General features: G+C 56.5%; 2 protein-coding genes across 9 annotated transcripts in view; one reads left to right on the top strand and one right to left on the bottom strand.

Annotated features, from left to right (window-relative positions):
* Positions 1–905: 905 nt before the first annotated feature.
* ANXA4 (annexin A4) overlaps positions 906–26,670 on the bottom strand; it is a 76,965-nt gene continuing 51,200 nt past the window's right edge. For 6 of the 8 annotated variants that reach the window (XM_050715810.1, XM_050715814.1, XM_050715816.1 and 3 more), the window contains exons 2-13: positions 8,069–8,125; positions 6,837–6,912; positions 5,958–6,052; positions 5,561–5,674; positions 5,309–5,399; positions 4,773–4,852; positions 4,338–4,394; positions 3,772–3,865; positions 3,140–3,235; positions 2,603–2,661; positions 2,139–2,261; positions 906–1,871 (exon numbers count right to left, since the gene is read on the bottom strand). In XM_050715810.1, coding sequence (XP_050571767.1) covers positions 1,812–1,871; positions 2,139–2,261; positions 2,603–2,661; positions 3,140–3,235; positions 3,772–3,865; positions 4,338–4,394; positions 4,773–4,852; positions 5,309–5,399; positions 5,561–5,674; positions 5,958–6,052; positions 6,837–6,912; positions 8,069–8,071 — 948 coding nt within the window. In that variant the 5' untranslated portion in view covers positions 8,072–8,125 and the 3' untranslated portion in view covers positions 906–1,811. Of the gene's footprint in view, positions 1,872–2,138; positions 2,262–2,602; positions 2,662–3,139; positions 3,236–3,771; positions 3,866–4,337; positions 4,395–4,772; positions 4,853–5,308; positions 5,400–5,560; positions 5,675–5,957; positions 6,053–6,836; positions 6,913–8,068; positions 8,126–10,276; positions 10,400–19,881; positions 20,000–26,670 lie in introns of those variants that run through there. The other 2 variants (XM_050715809.1, XM_035571990.2) reach the window with 2 other exon arrangements.
* On the top strand, positions 12,665–15,264 carry LOC126913585 (proline-rich protein 36-like). Its single transcript, XM_050715720.1, has 3 exons — positions 12,665–13,472; positions 13,577–13,758; positions 13,825–15,264. Exons 1-3 carry the CDS (start codon positions 12,665–12,667, stop codon positions 15,262–15,264), a joined length of 2,430 nt encoding a protein of 809 aa, XP_050571677.1.

The following is a 26,670-nucleotide window of genomic DNA, read 5'->3' as shown; positions in this document are numbered from 1 at the left end:
GTTTGGGGGATTTCTCCACAATGGTGCCTCGTAGGCATTTCCTTGCTAACCTGCAAGTGCTGGAGGACTCCATTTAATCCTCGTCGTTGATTTTGTGATCCCTCCCTAGCGCTTAACCCCAAGCCCTTTGCTCAGCAGCCCTGTCCATCAAACCCTCACAGTGCTGCTGGTTACTCCCTCCCACCTCATTCCTAGTTTAAAGCCTTCCTCATGAGGTTGGCCATCCTGTGGATGAAAACATCCTTGCCCTGCTTAGTGAGGTTGATCCCATCTCACCCAAGCAGACACTGATCTGCAAACAGGTCCCAGACAACTTTCAGCAGCTCCTCCACATCCTGGATTGAAGGCCCTGGCAGGGAGCAAACCTCTCCAGTCTATGTCAGCCTGACAGGGGGGTGTCTCTGTCCCACCAGGACGGAGTCACTCATTATGACTTCCTGTTTCTTCCTGGCCTTGCATGGTAAACCACACAAGTGGTTTAGGGTTGGATTCGTTGCTTGGAGGCACGTTTTCCCCCTCTTCAACATTGAGGGCAGTGAACCTACTTTGTAGTTTTAAATCTTTACATGGGGCAGGAGACTTCCTCTGATGCCAGAAGTCACCAGCTTAAGTCACAGTTACCAGATTAGAGGCTGTGATGTGGGGCTGCAACGTGGGGCTTGCCTGGAGCTTGGTAAAGCCTGTCCAAGGCCCTGGAGCACGCTGGAGGCAAGCATGGCCCTGCTTGGAACAAAATAAGTGACAGAATGGCACATAGACCATAGTGACATCGTGCCCTCAAATTCCAGTGTCAATCTGTGATGCCTTCAACAGAGCATTATACACCAACAGTTAAAAAAAAAGTGAAAAAGCAAACAGGAAACACATTTTGTAGAGAAAAGAATGCTCAGCTTAGCAGACAGGTGTGTAGGGCTTGGAAGAAAAGTTTATTTCAGCAGCTGGTATGGAATTCCATGTCACACTGGCACCCAAACTGGAGTTTCTAACCGTAGTGTTATACAGGAGTCCCACCAGCCAGCGCCGGTGAGATTTAGTAAATGAGACCAGTACAAGGCATCCCACTATAAGGCATCAGGTAGTGCTGTTAAGATGTGCTTTGGGGACAGGCCATTCCTTAATGTTACTGCTTTATCCAAAGAACTGCTTGTAATAAATATAAACATGATGATTTACACTCCCAAGTCAAGTAGGACAGACCAAGACTACAGGGCTGACCTGTAACCAGGCCTAGGGCAGCAAGAGTTCTTTCTGATGTCACCAGTGTCAGCTTCCCGATCTTCAAATCTATAGGCAACATATACATAAAGCACAACAAGGCTGTTACGGTTCCACACTAGCAGAGAACAAGTTAAGATTTAAATATGATTGTATTTTACATGATTAATTTTCTTTGGTTTTTAATTATCTTGCAAAAGCTGAAGCAAGTCTATATTCTGCACTCTCCCTGTATTGATGAGGTTAATTTTTCACTCTGCAGCTTCCTACATTCTGTGTCCAAATTTGCTTCAGTTGATAAGTTTTGCTGGTAAATGCAAAGGCAGAGGGACAGCTTGTCAGGAAGCAAAAACAATGTAGATTTGGTTAAAGTGATTTGTTTAAGATGGGCTTTACTAGCCCAAGTAGTATATAAATGGGTGTTGCGAGCATAAAAGCTTATCGTAAGCATTAAATGGAACTGCCATTATCCAACCAGATCATTAATTAACCTAAGTCAGTACTCATAGCAATTAATAAGCTATGTGGGGAAAAAAATAGAAAGAGCGCAATCCTTATGATGCTTCCCATCATCCAGGCAATATACCAGGCATCATTTAATCCTCTCCACCGCAGAGTCTGAGCAGAACTTTCCTGTAGTCTCCTGAGCAATCTCCCTGGAAAGAAAAGAAAAAAAGGATCATAATTCATTTTACAGCTCTATGAATGGCTGGATTCTTCCAGCACATACATTTTTCCCCCCCTTCTTTTTTTTCAGGGTTTGTATCCTTTTTGACAATGAACATTCAGGAACATTTTTGGTACATTATTCTAGTGTCTTCTTAATCTCAGCTGCTCTAAAATACCCACTAGGTGTCAAGTAGCTGTCTCTTTTAAGCCACTTAGCAAATCCAGCTCTTTGTTTCTAACACCAAGAAGTTTACCTTAATGAAGGAGTAGAGAGATTTCCCATACATGGTCAGGAATTCCCTTCTGATATCCAGCATATCTATTTCAGAGCGGGACACCATCACTCGGATCAGCGTGTTGTCATCTGTTCCCAGGCCCTAAAAAGCAATCCAACCACATACAACTAACTACAAAATGTTTTGGATAAACCAGTGAGAGACACAAAGGTTTTATTGCTCAGTCTTCTGCAGAATCTGTTGCTAATTAGAGCATTTTTGTATTAAAGGTGTGATCCACTAGCAGCTTTCTGCTGAGGAAGAATATTGCTTTGAGCTTCAGGAAAGTCTGAGCTCTTCCAGAAAAGTTCAGACTTATTTCCCCATTAACAGTAGAGGTTATCTAATGATTGCTATGATGCTACTGACTTGAGCATGGAAATACAAGCCAAAAAAAAAAAAAACCATCAAAAAAAAGAAATCTCACACTAAAAGCTCTTTACCTTCATGGATTTGTACAATCTTTCAGCAAAATATGCAGGTTTATTGCGCATGCACTTTACTGTAAGAGAGACAAGAACAAGAAATGAAGGTCAATAAAAACAGGAAGAGGAGGTTTTCCACACCTTTGCAGCACTTTCTTGGTGGAGGTGTTTGTTCTGTGAAGATACAATTAAAGGCTGACAAACAGCAGGTGCAATGCAGAGACATCATAGAATGGTTTGGGTTGGAAGGGACATCCACAGACAGCAACCTGCTGTGGGCTGACCTCTCTGTGCCTAGTGCACAGCTGTATATTCTTTAATGCTTCAATACCTCCTGACAGCAAATGTCAGCTGCCAAAGCATCACTTGGCCAAGTAAACTATGTGATAAAGCACAACACTTTCTCACCTGATTGTATCTGTAAAGCTTAAAAAAAAAACCAAAACAAACAAATCATGTCTGCCTCCTGTAGCTATGTAAAGCAGTCAAAGCAAGATGCAACATCTCTAATTATGTAATTACTTTGCAGACAAAGTTTAAAAGCAGGGCACTCACCCACAGCTAGCAAAGCATCTTCGAGGTCTCCTGACATCTCAGATTTAATGCTGTCTGTTATGTCCTTATTAGCAATCCCTCTGTATACATCAAAAACTAGGAGGAAGAATCCATGATACAAAGTCAGAAATTCCTTGCGGCATGAAGCATGCAAACCACAAAGGATCACTTTGTGAGATCAAGCACTTCATATTCTGCATGATCACTGTATCATTACTGCAGCATTGTAAGCTAAATCAGGGCTGTCACACAGAAATAATTCATTTTAATTATTAACTGTGTTGCTAATTGGCCCACCATAGCTGCTAGCATTTTCAAGACCTGCTAGTTAATTATGGCACTTTAAAAGCTTAGCTTCTTTCCTCTCTGCCCCAATGGGAGTCAAACTTTATTATCTCCAATTTAAAAGCTGGAGCAGCAGCAAGTTGTACCTATGTTTTTCCTCAAGCCCCTTTTAGTCTCAGGAGGGAACAAAGCAGCCTGAAAGAAATGGATACAACTGGGCTCTCTCTAGGACACCTGCTGTCTCAGAGGAGTTCGCAGTTACTGGACACATATGAAGCACCTACAAAAGCATCATGCTCAAACAAGGAAGGAAAAAAAATATTCCAGGACACTGTAGAGGGCCCTACCTCTTAGCAGGTGACACCTGTTCCGTGTACAGAGGATGGACATAAATTGCACCTCATCTGTTCCCCACTTCTTCTCCCCCGCTTCATACAGGCACTTAAAGACAATGCAAATAGACAAAATAAGGCTAATGGGGAAGACCGGGTGTGCGTAAGATGAGATTTTTACTTCCTTGGTGCTTGAGCACTGCTGGCCTGTGGCCTGTCTAGATCACAGATGTTTTCCAACAAATAATGATGAAGCACAGCAACTCTCAACTGAATTGTCATCTCCTCTGCCAAACACCCAGCCTGTTTAGGGATCTCTCATCAGAGCCTCACAAAGAAGGCTTGAACCATTACCCCCATATCACAGCCTGAGTCACAGAACAGCAAAGAGGCTTCTCTAAGGGTCAAAACTGAGAACAGAGACCAGGTCTCCACCTAGGGTGCTGCTGTCTAGCATAGCTTCAGCTTCACTCTCATGCCTTGAAAAAAAAAATAGAGGTCTTGGAAAAGCAGGGATTCACCATGCATCATGTAGACATGAACAGACTGTTCTTGCACGGAAGAAGAAGATTACTACACACCTGAGCATCTTGGTGAGCAAGGGCATCATCCACATACATCCCCTCATCTCTGTTTCCCTGCAGACATACAAGGACAAAAGACTCAGTTCACCACAACAACTACTGGAAGCAATTCCCTATTCAAAAGAAAAGTTACTGTAGGAGCATAATGGAGTCCTTAAAAGTAAACAGTAGCTTACAACTGCAGTGAAATACAGCTCAGATGTGATTGTGCTTCTGAGATGAGCAGCAATCCACTTCACCTGGGCCATTTTAAAAAGAGCCCACTGCATTAATGCATGCACAGACTCCTCTCCCTGCAGAAGCTGGGTTTGAAAAGCAGGCAAGGTGACGCACAAGGTGAAAAGTGAAATAAAAGCCATCACCACTGAAGAGAGAGGCATGCCTATCAGCCACAGGAAGATTCACCCCGCATTTCCCCTAGACTGAGCTTACCGTTGCAAGGGACACGAGGACTCTGCGAAACATGGAAGATGTGTCAGAAACAATGTCCTCCTCGAGGGAAGAGCCATATTCTAGAAGGAGCACACACACGGATGGCATCTGTTAGTAACAGGTCCACCTGGATGCTGTCCTCAACATTTGCCAGCCATAAGCTAGGTAAGTACAGAACTACGCTTAGGGTTCATCATTACAGCTCTCCAGCCATCATAATTAGTGCTACAGCCCCAAATTAAGAACACACAGTATACAACTAGCAATAGATCCATACATCCATAACACCCCACCCCATTTTATCTACACTAATTGAATTTTCAGTGAAGTTCTAGCTCCTGAGGCTGTTAGCAGTCTTGCAGTTGCCATCAGTTTCCTTCAGAGGTTCTCTCTGGACAAACGGTAATAGCTGGTCTGGCCAATTTGTCACACTTAAAGGCTAGCGGACCCCTCTCCTTCCTCTCTGTGTGCGTATGCTTGCACACAAGATTGACTTTTAGGCAGTGTGACAAGGGCTGGCAGTGTGCACTACTTACGAAGCCTGTAGTTCTCATTAATGCGCCGAATCTCTTCATTTGTGCGAGAAGCCAGAATTTCGATCAGGCAACCTTCATCTGTTCCGGCACCCTAGGGAATTGCCAAGACAAGATCCAAGATGATACCAAAACTGCTTCTGATGTGCAACCAGGATTCTTCATATAATAGTTAATAATTAATAAGAAATTAATTAATCCATATCATACTAACTTGACCAGAACTTAAGCAATACAAAAGGAAGATTTCCACACCTTCATAGCTCTCTTCAGTTCCAGCACATCGTACATGGTGGTAGGAGTCATCATCCCAATGATCACCCTTTCAAAATTCCCACTCAGCTCAGACTTCAAGTCATCAATCAAATCCTGGAGGGCCAAAAGAGGAGAAAGGAGTTGGGAGAAGGTACAGCCTTTAAGAACAGAAGGAACTAATGCATTCACCACTTTTCTTCAGGCTCCAACCCTCCTTGCATGAACAGTTGCTCTGAAGTGAACACAAACAGAATAAACTTGGCCAGGGAATGGCTCCGCTAACCGTACTGTTACGGAGACTTGATTGTTTTTCACTTTTCACCCAAGCGACATAACCTAAAAGTTGTCCCCATCTCCCAGTTAAAACCACAGTCACTGATCTCTGCAGACTACCTACCCTGCCGATAGTGCTTTTATAGGTGATCAGAACTTGCTGACGTTGTGAAACGTTTAGTTTGGTCAAGATGTCGATGATGGCGTCTTCATCCGTGCCTGAAAGAAACAAACGAAAGCTAGCCTGGCTGCTTGCACGAGCACCAGAAGTGTCCCCTGGCCTTGTGCCATCTTCTGTCCCTTACGCAGCCTGCTCCTCTAGCACTGGGACTAGATCTGTGTACAGAAGTGCCTCAACCCGGCCAGCGGCATGGCAGTACCATACTGCAGGAGAGATAAGAGACTGCCTAAGGATGTTCTTGTGGCCAGACTTGGATTTCAAGTTGGGTTCAAATCTCAGCACGACCAAGTCATTCGACTCCTCTCAGTGCTCTCATATCACATCAGAAAAATCAGTGTAGCACCTCAGAACAGGTACAGGGTCCCCAGTCTGTGGGATTACCATCGTAAAATACCTATGAGCAGCTTGGAGACAACACTGAGAGAGACCACACACAAATTCACACATAAACAGGCAGGCTACCAGCAACGAAACATTAAAAAAATCACCCTTCAGCACACACTGTGGTCATCAGTGCTGTCCCCACTCTGACATTACCTTCCATCCCTTTGCACTCCTGACTTTGTTTCCATTCAGACACAATCCCCACCGACCAGACTGACTCCGTGTATTTAAGAGCACAGAGGGTGCCAGGATCCACACCACCAGAGGAGGCTGCATTTCAGGGGGACAGGATGCCTCTTTTCATTTTCAAAGAGTTTTGGGGTGGGCGGTGCAGTGGGGCAATGCAAACAGCTAGACTTCCCCTCTAACAAACCACCAGGCCAAACATTCTCAGCGCTGGGGAAAAAAAGGTTTAACCATGGAGGGAGATCAACTTACCAAATCCCTTCATAGCCTTCCTTAGTGCCTGTGCTTCCTGCTCAGCACTGAAACTTGAGACCCCCTTGATTGTTGCCTAAAGCCACAGGAAAGGAGTTATCAAAGGCAGACTTACAGTGATGCATGCATACAGTACAGTTGAATTGAAAAAAAAAAAAAAAAAGACATAAAAGATGCAAATATAGCAATAGCAAGTAAACTCCACCCACACAAGTGATTTTATATCAGGCTCCCATCCCACCCAAAAGAGAAACAGTCTGTTCTACAGGGACTTCCCAGGCACATAAGAAATAAGCCACAAGGACGGAACTACACAGAGAAGGTATCTCCGTATTGCTCCTGCGTCGTATCTGGTTTGCAATTAAACAAAGGCTGGCCACCTGACATCTCTGTTCAGACCCTCCAGGGGTCTGAACATTGGTAGCATTTTTCCATGTAAATAGTAAAACAATCTGTTCCTATCGAAGGGGACGGAGCCGGGCTCCTTCCGGTGGTGCCCAGTGCCAGGCCCAGCGGCGCTGGGCACAAACTGGAGCCCGGGAGGCTCCCCCTGAGCAGCACGAAGCGCGGCCATGCCGGGCGGGTGCCCGAGCCCTGGCACAGGTCCCCCAAGAGGTGCCGGAGCCTCCTCCTCGGAGCCTTCGCACCCGTCTGGACATGGTGCAGGGCTCTGGGTGGCCCTGTTGGAGCCGGGTGGCACCAGAGGGGCCTGGAGGTGCCCCCAGCCCCCACCGTTCTGTGATTTTGTAATGCCCAGGACGTGCAGTGTTTTGCTCAAAATGGTGATTTACAGACAGGTTCCTCCTGTCTCCTGTCCGGTGCCATCTCTGTGGGATGACCCCGTCTCCTACAGGTGTCTGTTTCCACGAAGAGCCAACAGCAAAGCAGCGCTGAACATTCTCGTAAGCCAGGCTTTTGAGAACAAGGCATTGGAATAACTACTGTACAGATGGCAACCCTGCAGGTTGACCCAGGAAAGAAGAGTATGCCCAAAGAGTTTACCCAAATACTTGCCCTGTGAATTAATATCTGATTGGGTTTTCCATTAACTCTCAAAGAGGAAAAGCCCATACGTGTGGATCATTGACCTCTAGTATGAGGAAACAGAGGGAAGTGATAAACTCACCCCCCATAAAAAGACTGTGTTCTTCCTGTTCTATCTATACTCCCCACATTTATCTGATCCGAGCAAACGCCTGGCACATCATGGTACAGAAAACAAGCACACTCACCATGGCTCTAGCTTTTGGTCAATCTGTTATTGTACAAGTCCCTCGGCAGCTCGACAACTGCAACAATAAAAAGAAGGAGTGTCAGTTTTCTAGCAAATAATTAATACCACCCTTGCCACCCATACCACCCTTGCCGGTTAATGGCCCTGGTTAAGTAATTGGGACTGTAAAGCATGATTATAATCAAATAATTTCTCTGAGGTCTTCACCGAACGCCCACAGCCATGACAGCAGCCCTGGGGTGCCTGCTTTGTAACGCCCAAACAAAGGCTGGCGTGCAGCAGGACGGGGCTGGGGCATCGCTCCACAGAGGCTCTGCCTGAGAGAGGGATGTAGTGCACCACTCTAAAAGAAGTTTCTATGGCTAGTGTGATAGCCTGGTTGAGGTTACAAGGAGAAGCAGCGATGCTGCCCTGGGAGCAAACAGACTCAACTCCCGTCCCCTTCAAAACTCGGGGCTGTGACCTCGCCAGGGGACAGCGTGGAGGTGGGTGCAGGTACGGACGTGTGCAGCCCTACCAGCACGCACAGATATTCCCTGGAAGGCAAAGACAGCCCTGAGGTGCAGGTAAGGATGCCACAGATAAGCTCACTCGAGGACTGGGACAGAAGCGTTTTCTCTCTTCCTTAGAATCTGCTGCATTCAACACCTCACTTTGCTGCAACGTGTAATTCCTTGTAGCACCGCGGTTTTAACTATTAAACCTCACCAAAAATCCAAAAAAAATGCTTATTTGCCACCTCCCCAGACTTTATTTCTCCTGCTCATACTTTTGTTTTTGTGTGCAGAGCCTGTTCCTGCACACAAACATCCCTAAGGTTTTTCCTGCACCCCTCTCCCACACCCTATACCCACAGGCTGGGTGTCCAGGACGAGGACCGGGTCCATCTCCCCGCACCTCGAGTTCAGCACGGCCTGAGCTGTGCTCCTTGCATTGAAGCCCTGCAGCAGCAGCAATGCCACGGCTGTCAGATCGCTTCCTGGTCCTGCCCACGGTGCTTCGGAGCTGCTATCAGCGAGACCGGATCCTTGTGCAAGAGCAGCCGAGTCTGTGCTCACGCTGCACATGACTCCTACGAATCTGGAACACCATCGGGGTGTTGCTGTCCAGGCAAGTAAGCTCAGCATGACATTGGCCACTTACGTGTTACACACAGGCACTCTTCCGTGCTCTCCTGTTTTTCTATGCGTTATTACAACACCTGCAGTCAGGCAGCACACGGAAAATTGAGCTTGTTTTCCCTTTCGTGTGATTATAGATATCAGCGGACACATTATGACCTAGACCGCAGGAAAATCTCTTACGGAAAGCTAAAGGCAGCTTTCTATTTCTTTTTTTCATTTGCTTTACCCAGAACCTAAATAATGGCTTAGAATTTCACAGAAGCTTTTCCAACACTTTTACCGTTCAGTTGGTTTGTACACAGAAGCAGAACGAGCTGGTTTAACAAGTAGATTTGATGGCAAAAGAAATGTCAATAAACAAGGAAAAGAGGAAGAGAGGCAGAAAAGTTTTGAGTGAAATACGATGGCAGAAGGAAAGCCAAACTGAAGGAAATGATACATACGCTGGATTCAGGGCAAACGGCCCTGCGATAGGAAACCACAGCAGCAATAAAACAGCAATGTCACACTGAAGAGTGACTGTGTTAAAGATTCCGATTTCTTCATCCACATTAAACATCTGAGCACCCACAGCTCCGCAGGATGTGACCCCAAGCCTTTTACCCCAGCCTCGGAGCACAGGGACGCTGCCAGCCCCGCACCCAGGACCTGCGGTGGAAAACCCCAGGGCACCCAGCGGGCTCGTCCCTTCGCTGGGGGGCACCTCCGGCTTCTCCCGGGGCCAGACCAGCCAGCCTGCTCCCCCCTAGCCCTGTGCTGCCCCCCAGGGATACCCGGGGACCCCCAGGGCTGCCCGGGGACCCCAGCGAGCGGCAGCGCCCCAAACCCCTCCGCAGCGCCCAGCGGGGAGGGCCCGCAGCCGCCACAGGGCGCAGCGGGGCTCGGAAGCCACACGGGGGGCACCGGCCCCGCGCCCCCTTCCCGTGACCGGGCCCCCCCCCACCCCCGGCCCGCGCCCTCCGGGGCTGTCCCCGCAGGCCCGGCCCCGGCGCTTCGGCCCGGCCCGGGGCTGCCCCAGGCCCGCGGAGCCGCCCGGGGGAACCGGGGCGGGGGGGGGGAACCGCAGGGGGCCCGGCACTCACCGGCAGTCCCGGGGGAGCCCGGGCGGCGGCGGGGCACGGCTCGGCACGGCTCGGCACGGCCGGGGCAGGGCTCGGCACGGCCCCCGCCCCGCCGCGGGGTGGGACTGCCGGGGCCGAGCCGCTTCTCCCGGCTGAGCCCGGCCCCCGGAGCCCTGCCTGGGGCCTCGCGGGGGGGTGGGCGGGCAGCGCCCGGTGCCCCCCCCTCCCATTTGCTCCAGCACCCCCCGCAAAGGGCTTTTATTTATTTATTTATTTATTTTTCTCGGGGGGGGGGGGGGGGGGGGCCGGGGGACGACAGCCGCAAAACGTGCGGGGGAACCTCGACTCCAGCCCCCCGCCCCTGGTGCTGGACCCGTGCTGCGGGCAGGATGCGAGCCCGGGACCCTGGGCCAGGCCGGGGGGGCTGTGGGGGGGCTTTCGGGGGGCTGTGGGGGAGTGTGGGGAGCTGTGGGGGGGCTGCTGTGAGGGGGCTGTGGGGGAGCTGTGAAGGGGCTGTGGGGGGGCTCTGAGGGAGCTGTGGGGGGCTCTGGGGCGCTCTGGGGGGGCTGGGGGGGGTTATGGGGGAGCTGTGGGGGGCTGTGCGGCCTGCGGGCACCGGGGGCGCTCGGTGCCGGAGCTGCTTTGGGGAGCTCCGGGCGGCGCTGGGCACCGGGGGACCGGGGGGGGTGGGGAGCAGCCGCGGCCCGACCGCGGGGATCGTGTGTGGGGGGGGGAACGGGGGAGGGAGGGGGGTGGAGGGAGCGTTGGGCACCGCCGTGACGTCACGCGGGCGTGACGTCACCAGGAGGCCGCCACCGCACCGCGCCCCCTGGCGGAAGGCACCGCGGCGGTCCGCCGGCCACTGACGTCATCGGCGCTGGAGTGGCGTCACCCAGTGCATTAGTTATTAGCGCAAATGATTTCCGCTTTATCGCCATTTCTCGTCCCCATGGCCTTGTTACAGAGCTTGGTATCTACACATTCACCTCATTCGTCACAGTATTCCTGGTGATGAGAGAAGTTGAGATAAAGGAGGAATCAAATGAAAACAGACCATTATGTACAGGACAGGAAACAGAGGTATGGACAATATATTTCAAACAGGACATTGGAGGACAATATATCTCAAACTGGACACTGGAACACAAGATAAAGAAATAATTAGCAAAAACCAGTCCTTGCGGTTAGGAAGAAAGCAAACTCAGCAGAATCCTGACCAAGGGTGAAAAGTACGCTGTGAGGAAGACTTATGGCCTTCCTCTCCGAGACCACCACCCACAGCCCGACGACCACTGCCCAGAATTGATGAGAGGATCTGCGCAGACGCAGGACACAAAAAACTAATTAGCATGAGAAGGGAGAGTAGGTGGGGTTAGATAATGAATATGTATAGGCATTAATAAAATATTCATCACTCTGCTGTATAAATTTGGGATGGCTTTTCACTTCAGGTATGCACGACAGGCGGAGAGATCCCCCGTGCATCCAGCGCTGCAATAAAGAATATACCACTTAAAGAAATTGGGCTATCGATCTTTGAATCGCTGGTACCGGTGACCTGTGTTGGTCTGGAATAAAGTGCAATCGTTAGCACGCCGAGTGTCCATGCCCTTGCATCTAACAGAATCGTACAAATCCCTGTTGGGATCTCTCTCTAGCTGTGGGCTGGCTAAGCTGTCCTTTGGATGGTGAAAACGGGAAATCACGGGGATGGGAAATGATGAGTGGGATGAGAAATGATTGCTGGGATGGGAAGACTTCCTTGGGCTGGAAATCCATGGGGCTAGGAAATGAAAGAGATGGGAAATCTTCCTTGGGATGGGAAAGCTTCCGTGGGAAGGCAAAGCATTGGGATGAGATACCTTCCTTGGGGAGGAAAGGCATTGGGATGGGAAATTTTCCTTGGGGAGGAAATCACTGGAAAGGAAAAGCATCGGGGTAGGGAAATCTCTCTTGGGATGGGAAATTATTGGGATGGGAAATCTTGAATGGGGTGGGTAAGATTCATTGGGGTAGGAAATACTTGGAAAAGAAATCCAAGGGATGGGAAGTCTTTGGGATGAGATCTCATTGGATTAAGAAACGCTTCGTGCTGATGGGAACTATTTTGCATGGGAATCTGTTGGGCCGTGAAATCGTCGGGATGGGAAATCACCGGGAGGATGAAAAGTCTTGGGATGGAAAATCCTTGGGAGGGGAAAGTGTTGGAGCGCGAAACCCTCCTGGGCCTGGCAAATGATGACTGGGACGGGAAAGGCTCACGGGGATGGAAAATGATTGCGCTGGGAAGCCCGCTGGGGTAGAGAAACTGCAATCACCACCAAGATGGCGGCGAGGGGCTGGTCAGCCGTTGGGATGGAACCCCCGTTGGCCGGGCTCCCCAACGAACCGCCCCACTCTCCAGCGACCATGGCAGGTACAGCAGCGGGCTCCCGCTCCTCCCGGGGCTGCGGCCCTGCCGGCGAGCCCAGCGCCCGAGAGCTCAGCCCAGCGCCCTTTTTCCTCACAGAGAGATTCCCCAGACGGCTGCCGCCGGTGCCGCAGATGCCCAACTCCCCCTTCGTTGTCCCAGCTGAGCCGCCAACGGTGGCTGCCTGGCTGCTGCCCTCCTTCCCCGCAGCGATGGCGGTGCCCTTGCAGCCCCCCCAGGTACCCACCCTCCCCTACGCGCTGCCCCAGGCCACCGTCTGGCACGTGGTGCCGGGGGTCCAGGGGCAGGTGCTGCAGCTCCCAGCCGTGGTGCAGCTGCCGCCTGGGGGGCACCTCCCACCCGAGGGGCACCACCTGCAGCTGGTGCAGCTCCCCGCCGTGGGGCATAACCTGCAGCTGGTGCAGCTCCCCCACACCGCTCCTCCCTGTGCCCCTGTCTGCCAGTGGGGACAGCCCACGGTGACGGGGACACTGGTGCCCCACCATGCGCTGGGGCTGGGGCCCAGGGCCGTGCTCCACGGGGAGCCCCTGCACCCCGCAGGCACCTGCCTGTTGCAGGCCCCCGCCCACCCCGGCCCCCCGCCACCCCTCGTCCCGGGGCCTCGGCTCCGGGGGCAGGCGCTCCCCACGCCCCGCACCGTGACCAGCAGCCAGGGGCAGCTGCCGGAGCCCTGCGACCGCGCCGTGGGGCTCAGCGAGGACCAGGGGCCCCCGCTGCCTCACCCCACTCCCCCCGAGCCTTTCCTGGCTCCATCAACCTGCAGCACCCAGACGGCGACGCCCCATGGTGAGTTTGGCGCTGGCACAGCCGGCCACTTGTCGCCCCACACCCATGAGCCATGGGAAAGCTGACATCGCCCGTCTTGGGGGATTTTCTTGCTTCGTCCTCAGCGGCGACAGCCCCGGAGGTGCCTGAGGAGCCCCCGCAGCTGCCCGAGCTGGGCCCTGATGCCTTCGCCGAGGCCTTTCCAGAGCTGGCAGGGGACAGCCAGCAGCTGCAGCACGCGCAGGACCAGCTCCTGGCCGACCTGGACATCCCCGGCATGGAGGAGCTGCTCAGCTGGCTCGAGGCCGTGGAGCCCCAGGACGCCTTCCCCGGTGTCCCCAGCAGTCCTGCCCTCAGCCGCTTCCTCTCCCAGCTGCCCGACCTCTCCGAGGACATCGAGGAGCCAAGCACGCAGGGACTGGAAGCCACAGGAGCCCTCGGTGAGGTACCCTCAACCCCTGGGGTGTACCCCGAGAAGGTTGGGGGCGGGCTGTCGGTGCAGTCCCCTGTTGTGCCGGCAGCGAGCCCCCCCCTCAGCTCTGCAGCCAGTCCCCTGCCCAGTGCCCGTAGTAGACCCCTACCCAATCCACCCCTGAGTCCCCCCAAGAGGTCCCCTGACACCCAAGTCCTCAGTTCCCTTAGTAGACCCCTGCCCAAACCCCCCCAGAGTTCCCTCAAGAACCACCCCAACTCCAAGGTCCTCAGTGACCAGAGGAGACCCCTGCCCAAATGCCCCCTGGGTCCCCTCAAGAGCCCCCTGGCTGCCCCTGCGTCCACCGGCACCAAGCGGGGGGCCAAGCGCCCCGCGCCCACCAGCACCCCCGGGACAGCGGAGAGCTCCCAGCACAAGAGGCCAGCAACAGAGAAACCCCCCGGCAAGGAGAGGAAGATGCTGCTGGGCCAGGGTGTCGAAGGCCCCAAGACGCCTTGCCAGGGACGCCGTGCCAGGGACGCCGGCATGTCCAAGGCCCCAGGACGCCGTGGCAGCAGCAGGCAAGAGGGCAGCGGCAGGCAGCAGCCAGCGACCGACAACTCCCGGGCGCGCAGCAAGAGAGCCCGAAGCCCGGGGGCTGCTGGGGGGCAAGGAGCAGCGTCGCCGCCTCCCCGCAGAGCACGGCTGCTGCCGGAGACTCCGAGCGGGGAGCCCCGTGCCGTGCGGCCCCAGGACAGGCTCTGTCCCCAAGCCGTCAGGGCCAAGATGCTGCAGCGCCAGCACCTGGGGACAAAGACCCCCAGCGAGACTTTGCAGCCGCTGGGGGCCAGGGCGAAGGCGCTGGGGCCAGTGCGCCAGCTGCCCTGTGCGCAGCCGCAGCCCACCTCCGGCGGCCCCAGCAGCATGCCCAGGGCCCCGCCGACAGTGCCAGGCTCCAGCGCTGCGCCCGCTGCCCCCCAGTCCCCAGCTGGCGGCAAAGAAAAGGTGGTGCCGGCACCACCAGGCAGCACGGCGTCAACAGGGGACGCTGCCCTAGAGCAGGCGCCCAGAGCGCCGTGCCTGCCGGCCGCGGGGGGCCAAGCGCAGCGGGGGGCTCTGCCCACACAGCCACGCACGCTGCAGCCCCCGGCACGGCCCCGCGTGGACTACGTGCCCTGCGTGGGGCCCTGGGCGCGCAGCCACGCGGCGCCCACGCCGCTGGAGGAGCAGGAGGCGTCGGTGCCCATCACGCCGCAGCAGCGTCCTGAGCGGGAGCGCCTGAAGAAGCTGGCCCAGGAGGAGCGGCAGCGGGCGGCCCAGCAGACGAAGATCGGCCCTGTGCAATTCTTCGCGCAGCGGCAGAAAGACAGGGCCATAGCCAAGTATTACGGCTACCCGTGAGCCTGCGCTCCTCGACGGCCCCTGCAGCACCCAGTGGTGCTGAGCTCAGCACGCAGGCACAGAGACCTCTGCAGGCGCCTGCTCCAGCTTCAGCCGCGCTCTTCAGCCCTTGCCCCTCTCGCTTGCCCTTACCCTTCTTTAGTGCTGGAGCTAGGCAGTGTTTCTCACTGTCAGGGATGGGCAACGGCGGGGGGGATGGGAAATGGGGGGGTCACGAATGAGTGTTGGGAGTGTTGCGATGGAAGCTGTTGGGCTGGGCAATACCTGGGATGGGCAAGTTTGGGCATGGGAACTGCTTGTTGGGACACAAAATGGCAGGGATTGAAAACTTATTTCTTCTTTTCCGGTCCTTTCTCTGCTTTATTGCCTTCTTTCTGAAATTACTCTCGTGTAGGTGTTCACTCAGCAGCGCCTCTGCCTGCAGTTGTTCTGGCAGTGGGATGCCGAGCGGGATGCAGCCCGCTCCCGCTGCCCATGCTCAGTCCGTGAATGGATGTGGGCATGGCCAGCACGGACGGGAGAAAATGGGTGGATGGGCGGGTGGATGGATGGATGGATGGATGGCTGGATGGATGGATGGGAGTTGGGAACTGAGCCTTGGGATCAGCAATGGGAGGTTGCTGGGATAGGAAATGATCAGTGGGATGGGAAGTCATGACGGCGATGGGAATTCATTAGTGTGAAATGATGGGATGGGAAATTGCTAGGACGGGTGATCACGGTGGTGATAGGAGATCATTAGGCTGGGAAAAATTGTTGACATTAATAAATGTTATTGATTGTCTTTTGAATTTCTTGTATTATTTTTATTATTTTCTATTCCTCTATTATTAAACTCTTTATCAATGCCTATGGGTTTTTATTTTCCTTCCGATTCTCTGCATGTTCACTCAGGATGGGGGGACATGAGCGAACAGATGTGTCGCTTGCCCCTCGCCCTCTTCAGTGTTCCCCACTCAGGGATGGGCAACGTGGGGATGGGAAATGGGGGGGTCCCGACCGAAGGCAGGTTGCACAGCCCCAGGAGGTGGCAGCACAGCCCCAGGAGCCGCCGGCCCCGCCTCGGGCTCGTCTCATCCCGGAGAGGAACCGCGGGTGGGGCAACGTGAGGCCCCAGGAAATATTTGCCTTTTTTCCCCCTAAAAAAAAAAAAGGGGGAAATGGGGCTGGTGCCCCCTTGCTGCTGCACCCTATGGGGACACCGCAAAGACGTCTGCGGGGAGGGTCCTGATGCCTAAAAGCCCTCTAATTCCCAGCAAACACACGAGGTTATCGAATAAATTAAGACGTAGATGAGTGCGTCCAGCCCGGGACTGGGGCCTTTGCTGGAAAAAAATGTGGGATTGGGATCTTTACTATCAAAATTGTGGGATTGGAGACTTGGCTTTTAAAAATTGAGGGATTGGAGACTTTGCTGTAAAAAAAAAATGTGGGATTGGAGCCTTTGCTATCAAAATTGTGGGGTTGGAGCCTTTGCTTTAAAAAGTTGTGGGGTTGGAGACTTTGCTATCAAAATTGTGGGACTGGAGACTTTGCTTTAAAAAACTGAGGGACTGGAGTCTTTGCTATCAAAATTGTGGGGTTGGAGCCCTTGCTGTAAAAAATGTGGATTTTATTTTTGGTCTTTTGAAGGTCCTGCTCAATGTTTTGGGCTGTCACAGCGTAGACGCCTTCCTAAATCCCAGCCTCGTTGGGACTTGGGGCACCCCAGGGACGGTGACACCCGAGGGACGGTGACACCCCGGGCACGGTGACGCCGCCAGCGGCCCGTAATCTCCCCGTCGCGCCCCGTCCCGCCGGCTGCCTGCTGCCCCGCGATAAGGCCAGGGATTTCCGAGCCGCTGCGCTTCGTTAGGGCTCCGCTAATTAACCACCCCCCCACCTTGGCCAACCCTGGGCACAAAAAACAGGGGAAAAAAAAACACTTTTTGGGTACAGGAGGAGGCAGGAGGTTTCGGGATGAGCTGGTTGACTGCAGTCGCCCCTAAAACACCCAGACTTTTTTTTTGTGTGTTTTATTTTTTTGGGGGGGTGACGCCCCCGGCCCCCCCCCAGCCACGTTTATCTGGTTCTCTGGGGTGAGTCACCCCGGGGCAGGGCCGGGTTTTGGGGTGTGGGCCCCCCCCGCACCTCAGTGGGGCCTTGTCTTAAGGGGGGGGGCCTTTTTTGGGGGGCAGGGGGCCCTTTTGGGGGGCAGGGGGCCCTTTTGGGGGGGTTCTGTTTTGGGGTGTCCCCAGCTTTTGGGGGGGTCTCTTGGGTGTTTGGGTTGTGGGGGGTGCTTCCTTGGGGGCACCTGGGGGGGATTTTTTGGGGGGTCCCGCCTTCTGGGGGGGGATTTTGGGGTTCCCCTGTCTGGGAGGGGTCCTGATTTTTTTGGGGGGGGGGGCCTGGGGGGGTTTCGGGCCTGTGGGATAGGCCCTGGCCCTGAGGTTTGGATTTTGGGGGGGGGTCCCAGCTTCTGGGGGGGGGGGGAGGTCTTGGGGGTACCCCTGCCTGGGGGGGGATCCTGGGGGCGGTCCTGGGGGGGTTCCCTGCCTGGGGGGGGGGCTTTGGGCCTGGGGGGGGGATTTTGGGGGGGCCCTGCTCCGTGGGGGGGTCATGGGGGGGTCCCAGCTTGCGATGGCGGCGGCGGCGGAGGCGGCAGCGGGGGGGGGAGGAGGAGGAGGCGGCGGCGGCGGCGACCCCGGGGGCCGCATCCAGCTGCTGCTGGCGGCCGCCGAGTTCCTGGAGCGGCGGGAGCTCGGGAACGGCTCTGCCCCGGCGGCTTCCTCCGGCGGTGCCGGTGGGTCCCGGGAGGAGGCTCCGGTGTTAGCGGCGGCTCCTTGCCGGGGTGGCCCCGCCGAGGCCGAGCACGGGTACGCCTTGGTGCTGCCCGGCGGAGAGCGGAGAGGGGCCGGGAGATAGCAGCGGACACATTATGACCTAGACCGCAGGAAAATCTCTTACAGAAAGCTAAAGGCAGCTTTCTATTTCTTTTTTTTCATTTGCTTTACCCAGAACCTAAATAATGGCTTAGAATTTCACAGAAGCTTTTCCAACACTTTTACCGTTCAGTTGGTTTGTACACAGAAGCAGAACGAGCTGGTTTAACAAGTAGATTTGATGGCAAAAGAAATGTCAATAAACAAGGAAAAGAGGAAGAGAGGCAGAAAAGTTTTGAGTGAAATACGATGGCAGAAGGAAAGCCAAACTGAAGGAAATGATACATACGCTGGATTCAGGGCAAACGGCCCTGCGATAGGAAACCACAGCAGCAATAAAACAGCAATGTCACACTGAAGAGTGACTGTGTTAAAGATTCCGATTTCTTCATCCACATTAAACATCCCTGGGAATAAAAAGAGCAGAGCCCTGCAAAAGGCAGCGGTGCTAACCCTGCTGTGCAAGCTGGAAACGCTTTTTTGTTCCAGCATGTTTGTGTCTGTGGTGCCATAAGGAAAAAGGCACTGAGGTTACAGGCGCAAGAGCTCAGCACTTTTTTGGCAATGGTCCCTGCCCCTGAACACCTTCCACAGGCAGCAGCGTCCCCATCAGCAGCTCAAGCCAGGGCACCGGAAGGATAAAGCTCCCCTGCGCGCTCCCTTTGCTAGTGCAGGGAAGGAAGGAACTGCTCGGTCGGATTTGCCACTGCTCTGCCGCTTACCACAACCCCTGGCCCACAGCTCAAACGGCAAAAAACAGCTTCAGGGCCGGAGGAACGCTTAACTCTGTGTGCTGAAGAATTCAATTACGCACGCATACAGCCAGCTAGCAAGGCACCAAGGTGCCCCGGCTAACCCCGTCCCGATCGCGTTTGCTCCAAACCGCACCGAAGGGCTGGGCTTGCTGACACACCACGCCTGGTGCCCTGCCTTGGAACGGGCTCAAGGCACAGTGGCCAGGTGGCAGAACGCATCCCCTCCCTTATTCCAAGCTCTGCCACAGCCGAGCTTTTTTCACGGCAGGCTTTATCGGAGAAGCACGGAATTTCTCAGTCTGCGCCGATGCCCTTTAAAAGCAGAATCCAACGCGAACATCGTTTCTCAGAGAACAGCCGAAACTTGGGCGTGTTCTGGCCGATTCCAACACCCGGCCGTGTTTCCCTGACCGTGCGCTGAGCACCCACAGCTCCGCAGGATGTGACCCCAAGCCTTTTACCCCAGCCTCGGAGCACAGGGACGCTGCCAGCCCCGCACCCAGGACCTGCGGTGGAAAACCCCAGGGCACCCAGCGGGCTCGTCCCTTCGCTGGGGGGCACCTCCGGCTTCTCCCGGGGCCAGACCAGCCAGCCTGCTCCCCCCTAGCCCTGTGCTGCCCCCCAGGGATACCCGGGGACCCCCAGGGCTGCCCGGGGACCCCAGCGAGCGGCAGCGCCCCAAACCCCTCCGCAGCGCCCAGCGGGGAGGGCCCGCAGCCGCCACAGGGCGCAGCGGGGCTCGGAAGCCACACGGGGGGCACCGGCCCCGCGCCCCCTTCCCGTGACCGGGCCCCCCCCCCACCCCCGGCCCGCGCCCTCCGGGGCTGTCCCCGCAGGCCCGGCCCCGGCGCTTCGGCCCGGCCCGGGGCTGCCCCAGGCCCGCGGAGCCGCCCGGGGGAACCGGGGCGGGGGGGGGGAACCGCAGGGGGCCCGGCACTCACCGGCAGTCCCGGGGGAGCCCGGGCGGCGGCGGGGCACGGCTCGGCACGGCTCGGCACGGCCGGGGCAGGGCTCGGCACGGCCCCCGCCCCGCCGCGGGGTGGGACTGCCGGGGCCGAGCCGCTTCTCCCGGCTGAGCCCGGCCCCCGGAGCCCTGCCTGGGGCCTCGCGGGGGGGTGGGCGGGCAGCGCCCGGTGCCCCCCCCTCCCATTTGCTCCAGCACCCCCCGCAAAGGGCTTTTATTTATTTATTTATTTATTTATTTATTTATTTATTTATTTTTCTCGGGGGGGTGGGGGGGGGGCCGGGGGACGACAGCCGCAAAACGTGCGGGGGAACCTCGACTCCAGCCCCCCGCCCCTGGTGCTGGACCCGTGCTGCGGGCAGGATGCGAGCCCGGGACCCTGGGCCAGGCCGGGGGGGCTGTGGGGGGGCTTTCGGGGGGCTGTGGGGGAGTGTGGGGAGCTGTGGGGGGGCTGCTGTGAGGGGGCTGTGGGGGAGCTGTGAAGGGGCTGTGGGGGGCTGTGGGGCGCTCTGGGGGGGCTGGGGGGGGTTATGGGGGAGCTGTGGGGGGCTGTGCGGCCTGCGGGGACCGGGGGCGCTCGGTGCCGGAGCTGCTTTGGGGAGCTCCGGGCGGCGCTGGGCACCGGGGGACCGGGGGGGGTGGGGAGCAGCCGCGGCCCGACCGCGGGGATCGTGTGTGGGGGGGGGGAACGGGGGAGGGAGGGGGGTGGAGGGAGCGTTGGGCACCGCCGTGACGTCACGCGGGCGTGACGTCACCAGGAGGCCGCCACCGCACCGCGCCCCCTGGCGGAAGGCACCGCGGCGGTCCGCCGGCCACTGACGTCATCGGCGCTGGAGTGGCGTCACCCAGTGCATTAGTTATTAGCGCAAATGATTTCCGCTTTATCGCCATTTCTCGTCCCATGGCCTTGTTACAGAGCTTGGTATCTACACATTCACCTCATTCGTCACAGTATTCCTGGTGATGAGAGAAGTTGAGATAAAGGAGGAATCAAATGAAAACAGACCATTATGTACAGGACAGGAAACAGAGGTATGGACAATATATTTCAAACAGGACATTGGAGGACAATATATCTCAAACTGGACATTGGAACACAAGATAAAGAAATAATTAGCAAAAACCAGTCCTTGCGGTTAGGAAGAAAGCAAACTCAGCAGAATCCTGGCCAAGGGTGAAAAGTACGCTGTGAGGAAGACTTATGGCCTTCCTCTCTGAGACCACCACCCACAGCCCGACGACCACTGCCCAGAATTGATGAGAGGATCTGCGCAGACGCAGGACACAAAAAACTAATTAGCATGAGAAGGGAGAGTAGGTGGGGTTAGATAATGAATATGTATAGGCATTAATAAAATATTCATCACTCTGCTGTATAAATTTGGGATGGCTTTTCACTTCAGGTATGCACGACAGGCGGAGAGATCCCCCGTGCATCCGGCGCTGCAATAAAGAATATACCACTTAAAGAAATTGGACTATCGATCTTTGAATCGCTGGTACCGGTGATCTGTGTTGGTCTGGAATAAAGTGCAATCGTTAGCACGCCGAGTGTCCATGCCCTTGCATCTAACAGAATCGTACAAATCCCTGTTGGGATCTCTCTCTAGCTGTGGGCTGGCTAAGCTGTCCTTTGGATGGTGAAAACGGGAAATCACGGGCATGGGAAATGATGAGTGGGATGAGAAATGATTGCTGGGACGGGAAGACTTCCTTGGGCTGGAAATCCATGGGGCTAGGAAATGAAAGAGATGGGAAATCTTCCTTGGGATGGGAAAGCTTCCGTGGGAAGGCAAAGCATTGGGATGAGATACCTTCCTTGGGGAGGAAAGGCATTGGGATGGGAAATTTTCCTTGGGGAGGAAATCGCTGGAAAGGAAAAGCATCGGGGTAGGGAAATCTCTCTTGGGATGGGAAATTATTGGGATGGGAAATCTTGAATGGGGTGGGTAAGATTCATTGGGGTAGGAAATACTTGGAAAAGAAATCCAAGGGATGGGAAGTCTTTGGGATGAGATCTCATTGGATTAAGAAACGCTTCGTGCTGATGGGAACTATTTTGCATGGGAATCTGTTGGGCCGTGAAATCGTCGGGATGGGAAATCACCGGGAGGATGAAAAGTCTTTGGGATGGAAAATCTTGGAGGGGAAAGTGTTGGAGCGCGAAACCCTCCTGGCCTGGCAAATGATTGACTGGGACGGGAAAGGCTCACGGGGATGGAAAATGATTGCGCTGGGAAGCCCGCTGGGGTAGAGAAACTGCAATCACACACAAGATGGCGGCGAGGGCTGGTCAGCCGTTGGGATGGAACCCCCGTTGGCCGGGCTCCCCAACGAACCGCCCCACTCTCCAGCGACCATGGCAGGTACAGCAGCGGGCTCCCGCTCCTCCCGGGGGCTGCGGCCCTGCCGCGAGCCCAGCGCCCGAGAGCTCAGCCAGCGCCCTTTTCCTCACAGAGAGATTCCCAGACGGCTGCCGTGCCGGTTGCCGCAGATGCCCAACTCCCCCTTCGTTGTCCCAGCTGAGCCGCCAACGGTGGCTGCCTGGCTGCTGCCCTCCTTCCCCGCAGCGATGGCGTGCCCTTGCAGCCCCCCAGGTACCCACCCTCCCCTACGCGCTGCCCCAGGGCCACCGTCTGGCACGTGGTGCCGGGGGTCCAGGGGCAGGTGCTGCAGCTCCCAGCCGTGGTGCAGCTGCCGCCTGGGGGGCACCTCCCACCCGAGGGGCACCACCTGCAGCTGGTGCAGCTCCCCGCCGTGGGCATAACCTGCAGCTGGTGCAGCTCCCCCACACCGCTCCTCCCGGTGCCCTGTCTGCCAGTGGGGACAGCCCACGGTGACGGGGACACTGGTGCCCCACCATGCGCTGGGGCTGGGGCCCAGGGCCGTGCTCCACGGGGAGCCCCTGCACCCCGCAGGCACCTGCTGTTGCAGGCCCCCGCCCACCCGGCCCCCCGCCACCCCTCGTCCCGGGGCCTCGGCTCCGGGGGCAGGCGCTCCCCACGCCCGCACCGTGACCAAGCAGCAGGGGCAAGCTGCCGGAGCCCTGCGACCGCGCGTGGGGCTCAGCAAGGACCAGGGGGCCCCGCATGCCTCACCCCACTCCCCCCGAGCCTTTCCTGGCTCCATCAACCTGCAGCACCCAGACGGCGACGCCCCAATGGTGAGTTTGGCGCTGGCACAGCCGGCCACTTGTCGCCCCACCCCATGAGCCATGGGAAAGCTGACATCGCCCGTCTCGGGGGATTTTTCTTGCGTCGTCCTCAGCGGCGACAGCCCCGGAGGTGCCTGAGGAGCCCCCGCAGCTGCCCGAGCTGGGCCTGATGCCTTCGCCGATGCCTTTCCAGAGCTGGCAGGGTGACAGCCAGCAGCTGCAGCACGCGCAGGACCAGCTCCTGGCCGACCTGGACATCCCCGGGCATGGAAGAGCTGCTCAGCTGGCTCGAGGCCGTGGAGCCCCAGGACGCCTTCCCCGGTGTCCCCAGCAGTCCTGCCCTCAGCCGCTTCCTCTCCCAGCTGCCCGACTCTCTCCGAGGACATCGAGGAGCCGAGCACGCAGGGACTGGAAGCCACAGGAGCCCTCGGTGGGTACCCTCTAACCCCTGGGGTGTACCCCGAGAAGGTTGGGGGCGGGCTGTCGGTGCAGTCCCCTGTTGTGCCGGCAGCGAGCCCCCCCCTCAGCTCTGCAGCCCGTCCCTGCCCAGTGCCGTAGTAGACCCCTACCCAATCCACCCCTGAGTCCCCCCAAGAGGTCCCTGACACCCAAGTCCTCAGTTCCCTTAGTAGACCCCTGCCCAAACCCCCAGAGTTCCCTCAAGAACCACCCCAACTCCAAGGTCCTCAGTGACCAGAGGAGACCCCTGCCCCAAATGCCCCCTGGGTCCCTCAAGAGCCCCCTGGCTGCCCCTGCTTCCACACGGCACCAAGCGGGGGGCCAAGCGCCCCGCGCCCACCGCACCCCCGGGACAGCGGAGAGCTCCCAGCACAAGAGGCCAGCAACAGAGAAACCCCCCGGCAAGGAGAGGAAGATGCTGCTGGGCCAGGGTGTCCAAGGCCCAAGACGCCTTGCCAGGGACGCCGTGCCAGGGACGCCGGCATGTCCAAGGCCCAGGACGCCGTGGCAGCAGCAGGCAAGAGGGCAGCGGCAGGCAGCAGCCAGCGACCGACAACTCCCGGGCGCGCAGCAAGAGAGCCCGAAGCCGGGGGCGTGCTGGGGGGGGCAAGGAGCAGCGTCGCCGCCTCCCCGCAGAGCACGGCTGCTGCCGGAGACTCCGAGCGGGGAGCCCCGTGCCAGTGCGGCCACCCGGACAGGCCCTGTCCCAAGCCGTCAGGGCCAAGATGCTGCAGCGCCAGCACCTGGGGACAAAGACCCCAGCGAGACTTTGCAGCCGCTGGGGGCAAGGGCGACAGGCGCTGGGCCAGTGCGCCAGCTGCCCTGTGCGCAGCCGCAGCCCACCTCCGGCGGCCCCAGCAGCATGCCCAGGGCCCCGCCGACAGTGCCAGGCTCCAGCGCTGCGCCCGCTGCCCCCCAGTCCCCAGCTGGCGGCAAAGAAAAGGTGGTGCCGGCACCACCAGGCAGCACGGCGTCAACAGGGGACGCTGCCCTAGAGCAGGCGCCCAGAGCGCCGTGCCTGCCGGCCGCGGGGGGCCAAGCGCAGCGGGGGGCTCTGCCCACACAGCCACGCACGCTGCAGCCCCCGGCACGGCCCCGCGTGGACTACGTGCCCTGCGTGGGGCCCTGGGCGCGCAGCCACGCGGCGCCCACGCCGCTGGAGGAGCAGGAGGCGTCGGTGCCCATCACGCCGCAGCAGCGTCCTGAGCGGGAGCGCCTGAAGAAGCTGGCCCAGGAGGAGCGGCAGCGGGCGGCCCAGCAGACGAAGATCGGCCCTGTGCAATTCTTCGCGCAGCGGCAGAAAGACAGGGCCATAGCCAAGTATTACGGCTACCCGTGAGCCTGCGCTCCTCGACGGCCCCTGCAGCACCCAGTGGTGCTGAGCTCAGCACGCAGGCACAGAGACCTCTGCAGGCGCCTGCTCCAGCTTCAGCCGCGCTCTTCAGCCCTTGCCCCTCTCGCTTGCCCTTACCCTTCTTTAGTGCTGGAGCTAGGCAGTGTTTCTCACTGTCAGGGATGGGCAACGGCGGGGGGGATGGGAAATGGGGGGGTCACGAATGAGTGTTGGGAGTGTTGCGATGGAAGCTGTTGGGCTGGGCAATACCTGGGATGGGCAAGTTTGGGCATGGGAACTGCTTGTTGGGACACAAAATGGCAGGGATTGAAAACTTATTTCTTCTTTTCCGGTCCTTTCTCTGCTTTATTGCCTTCTTTCTGAAATTACTCTCGTGTAGGTGTTCACTCAGCAGCGCCTCTGCCTGCAGTTGTTCTGGCAGTGGGATGCCGAGCGGGATGCAGCCCGCTCCCGCTGCCCATGCTCAGTCCGTGAATGGATGTGGGCATGGCCAGCACGGACGGGAGAAAATGGGTGGATGGGCGGGTGGATGGATGGATGGATGGATGGATGGATGGGAGTTGGGAACTGAGCCTTGGGATCAGCAATGGGAGGTTGCTGGGATAGGAAATGATCAGTGGGATGGGAAGTCATGACGGCGATGGGAATTCATTAGTGTGAAATGATGGGATGGGAAATTGCTAGGACGGGTGATCACGGTGGTGATAGGAGATCATTAGGCTGGGAAAAATTGTTGACATTAATAAATGTTATTGATTGTCTTTTGAATTTCTTGTATTATTTTTATTATTTTCTATTCCTCTATTATTAAACTCTTTATCAATGCCTATGGGTTTTTATTTTCCTTCCGATTCTCTGCATGTTCACTCAGGATGGGGGGACATGAGCGAACAGATGTGTCGCTTGCCCCTCGCCCTCTTCAGTGTTCCCCACTCAGGGATGGGCAACGTGGGGATGGGAAATGGGGGGGTCCCGACCGAAGGCAGGTTGCACAGCCCCAGGAGGTGGCAGCACAGCCCCAGGAGCCGCCGGCCCCACCTCGGGCTCGTCTCATCCCGGAGAGGAACCGCGGGTGGGGCAACGGGAGGCCCCAGGAAATATTTGCCTTTTTTCCCCCTAAAAAAAAAAAGGGGGAAATGGGGCTGGTGCCCCCTTGCTGCTGCACCCTATGGGGACACCGCAAAGACGTCTGCGGGGAGGGTCCTGATGCCTAAAAGCCCTCTAATTCCCAGCAAACACACGAGGTTATCGAATAAATTAAGACGTAGATGAGTGCGTCCAGCCCGGGACTGGGGCCTTTGCTGGAAAAAAATGTGGGATTGGGATCTTTACTATCAAAATTGTGGGATTGGAGACTTTGCTTTTAAAAATTGAGGGATTGGAGACTTTGCTGTAAAAAAAAATGTGGGATTGGAGCCTTTGCTATCAAAATTGTGGGGTTGGAGCCTTTGCTTTAAAAAGTTGTGGGGTTGGAGACTTTAAAAAATTGTGGGTTGGAGACTTTGCTTTAAAACATTGTGGGATTGGGGCTTTGCTTTAAAAAACTGAGGGACTGGAGTCTTTGCTATCAAAATTGTGGGGTTGGAGCCCTCGCTGTAAAAAATGTGGATTTTATTTTTGGTCTTTTGAAGGTCCTGCTCAATGTTTTGGGCTGTCACAGCGGAGACGCCTTCCTAAATCCCAGCCTCGTTGGGACTTGGGGCACCCCAGGGACGGTGACACCCGAGGGACGGTGACACCCCGGGCACGGTGACGCCGCCAGCGGCCCGTAATCTCCCCGTCGCGCCCCGTCCCGCCGG

The sequence above is a fragment of the Cygnus atratus genome, chromosome 27 (assembly GCF_013377495.2).
Source record: "Cygnus atratus isolate AKBS03 ecotype Queensland, Australia chromosome 27, CAtr_DNAZoo_HiC_assembly, whole genome shotgun sequence".
NCBI classification, from domain to species: Eukaryota; Metazoa; Chordata; class Aves; order Anseriformes; family Anatidae; genus Cygnus; species Cygnus atratus.
Note: the sequence above shows the minus strand (reverse complement) of the source record. Positions and strands in the feature narration are given on the sequence as shown.

Coding starts and splice junctions, on each gene's coding strand:
- LOC126913585 (XM_050715720.1), top strand. CDS start 12,665: ATGGCAGGTACAGCAGCGGGCTCCCGCTCCTCCCGGGGCTGCGGCCCT. Junction 13,473..13,576: donor CCAGACGGCGACGCCCCATG/GTGAGTTTGGCG, acceptor CTTCGTCCTCAG/CGGCGACAGCCCCGGAGGTG. Junction 13,759..13,824: donor TGCTCAGCTGGCTCGAGGCC/GTGGAGCCCCAG, acceptor TTCCTCTCCCAG/CTGCCCGACCTCTCCGAGGA.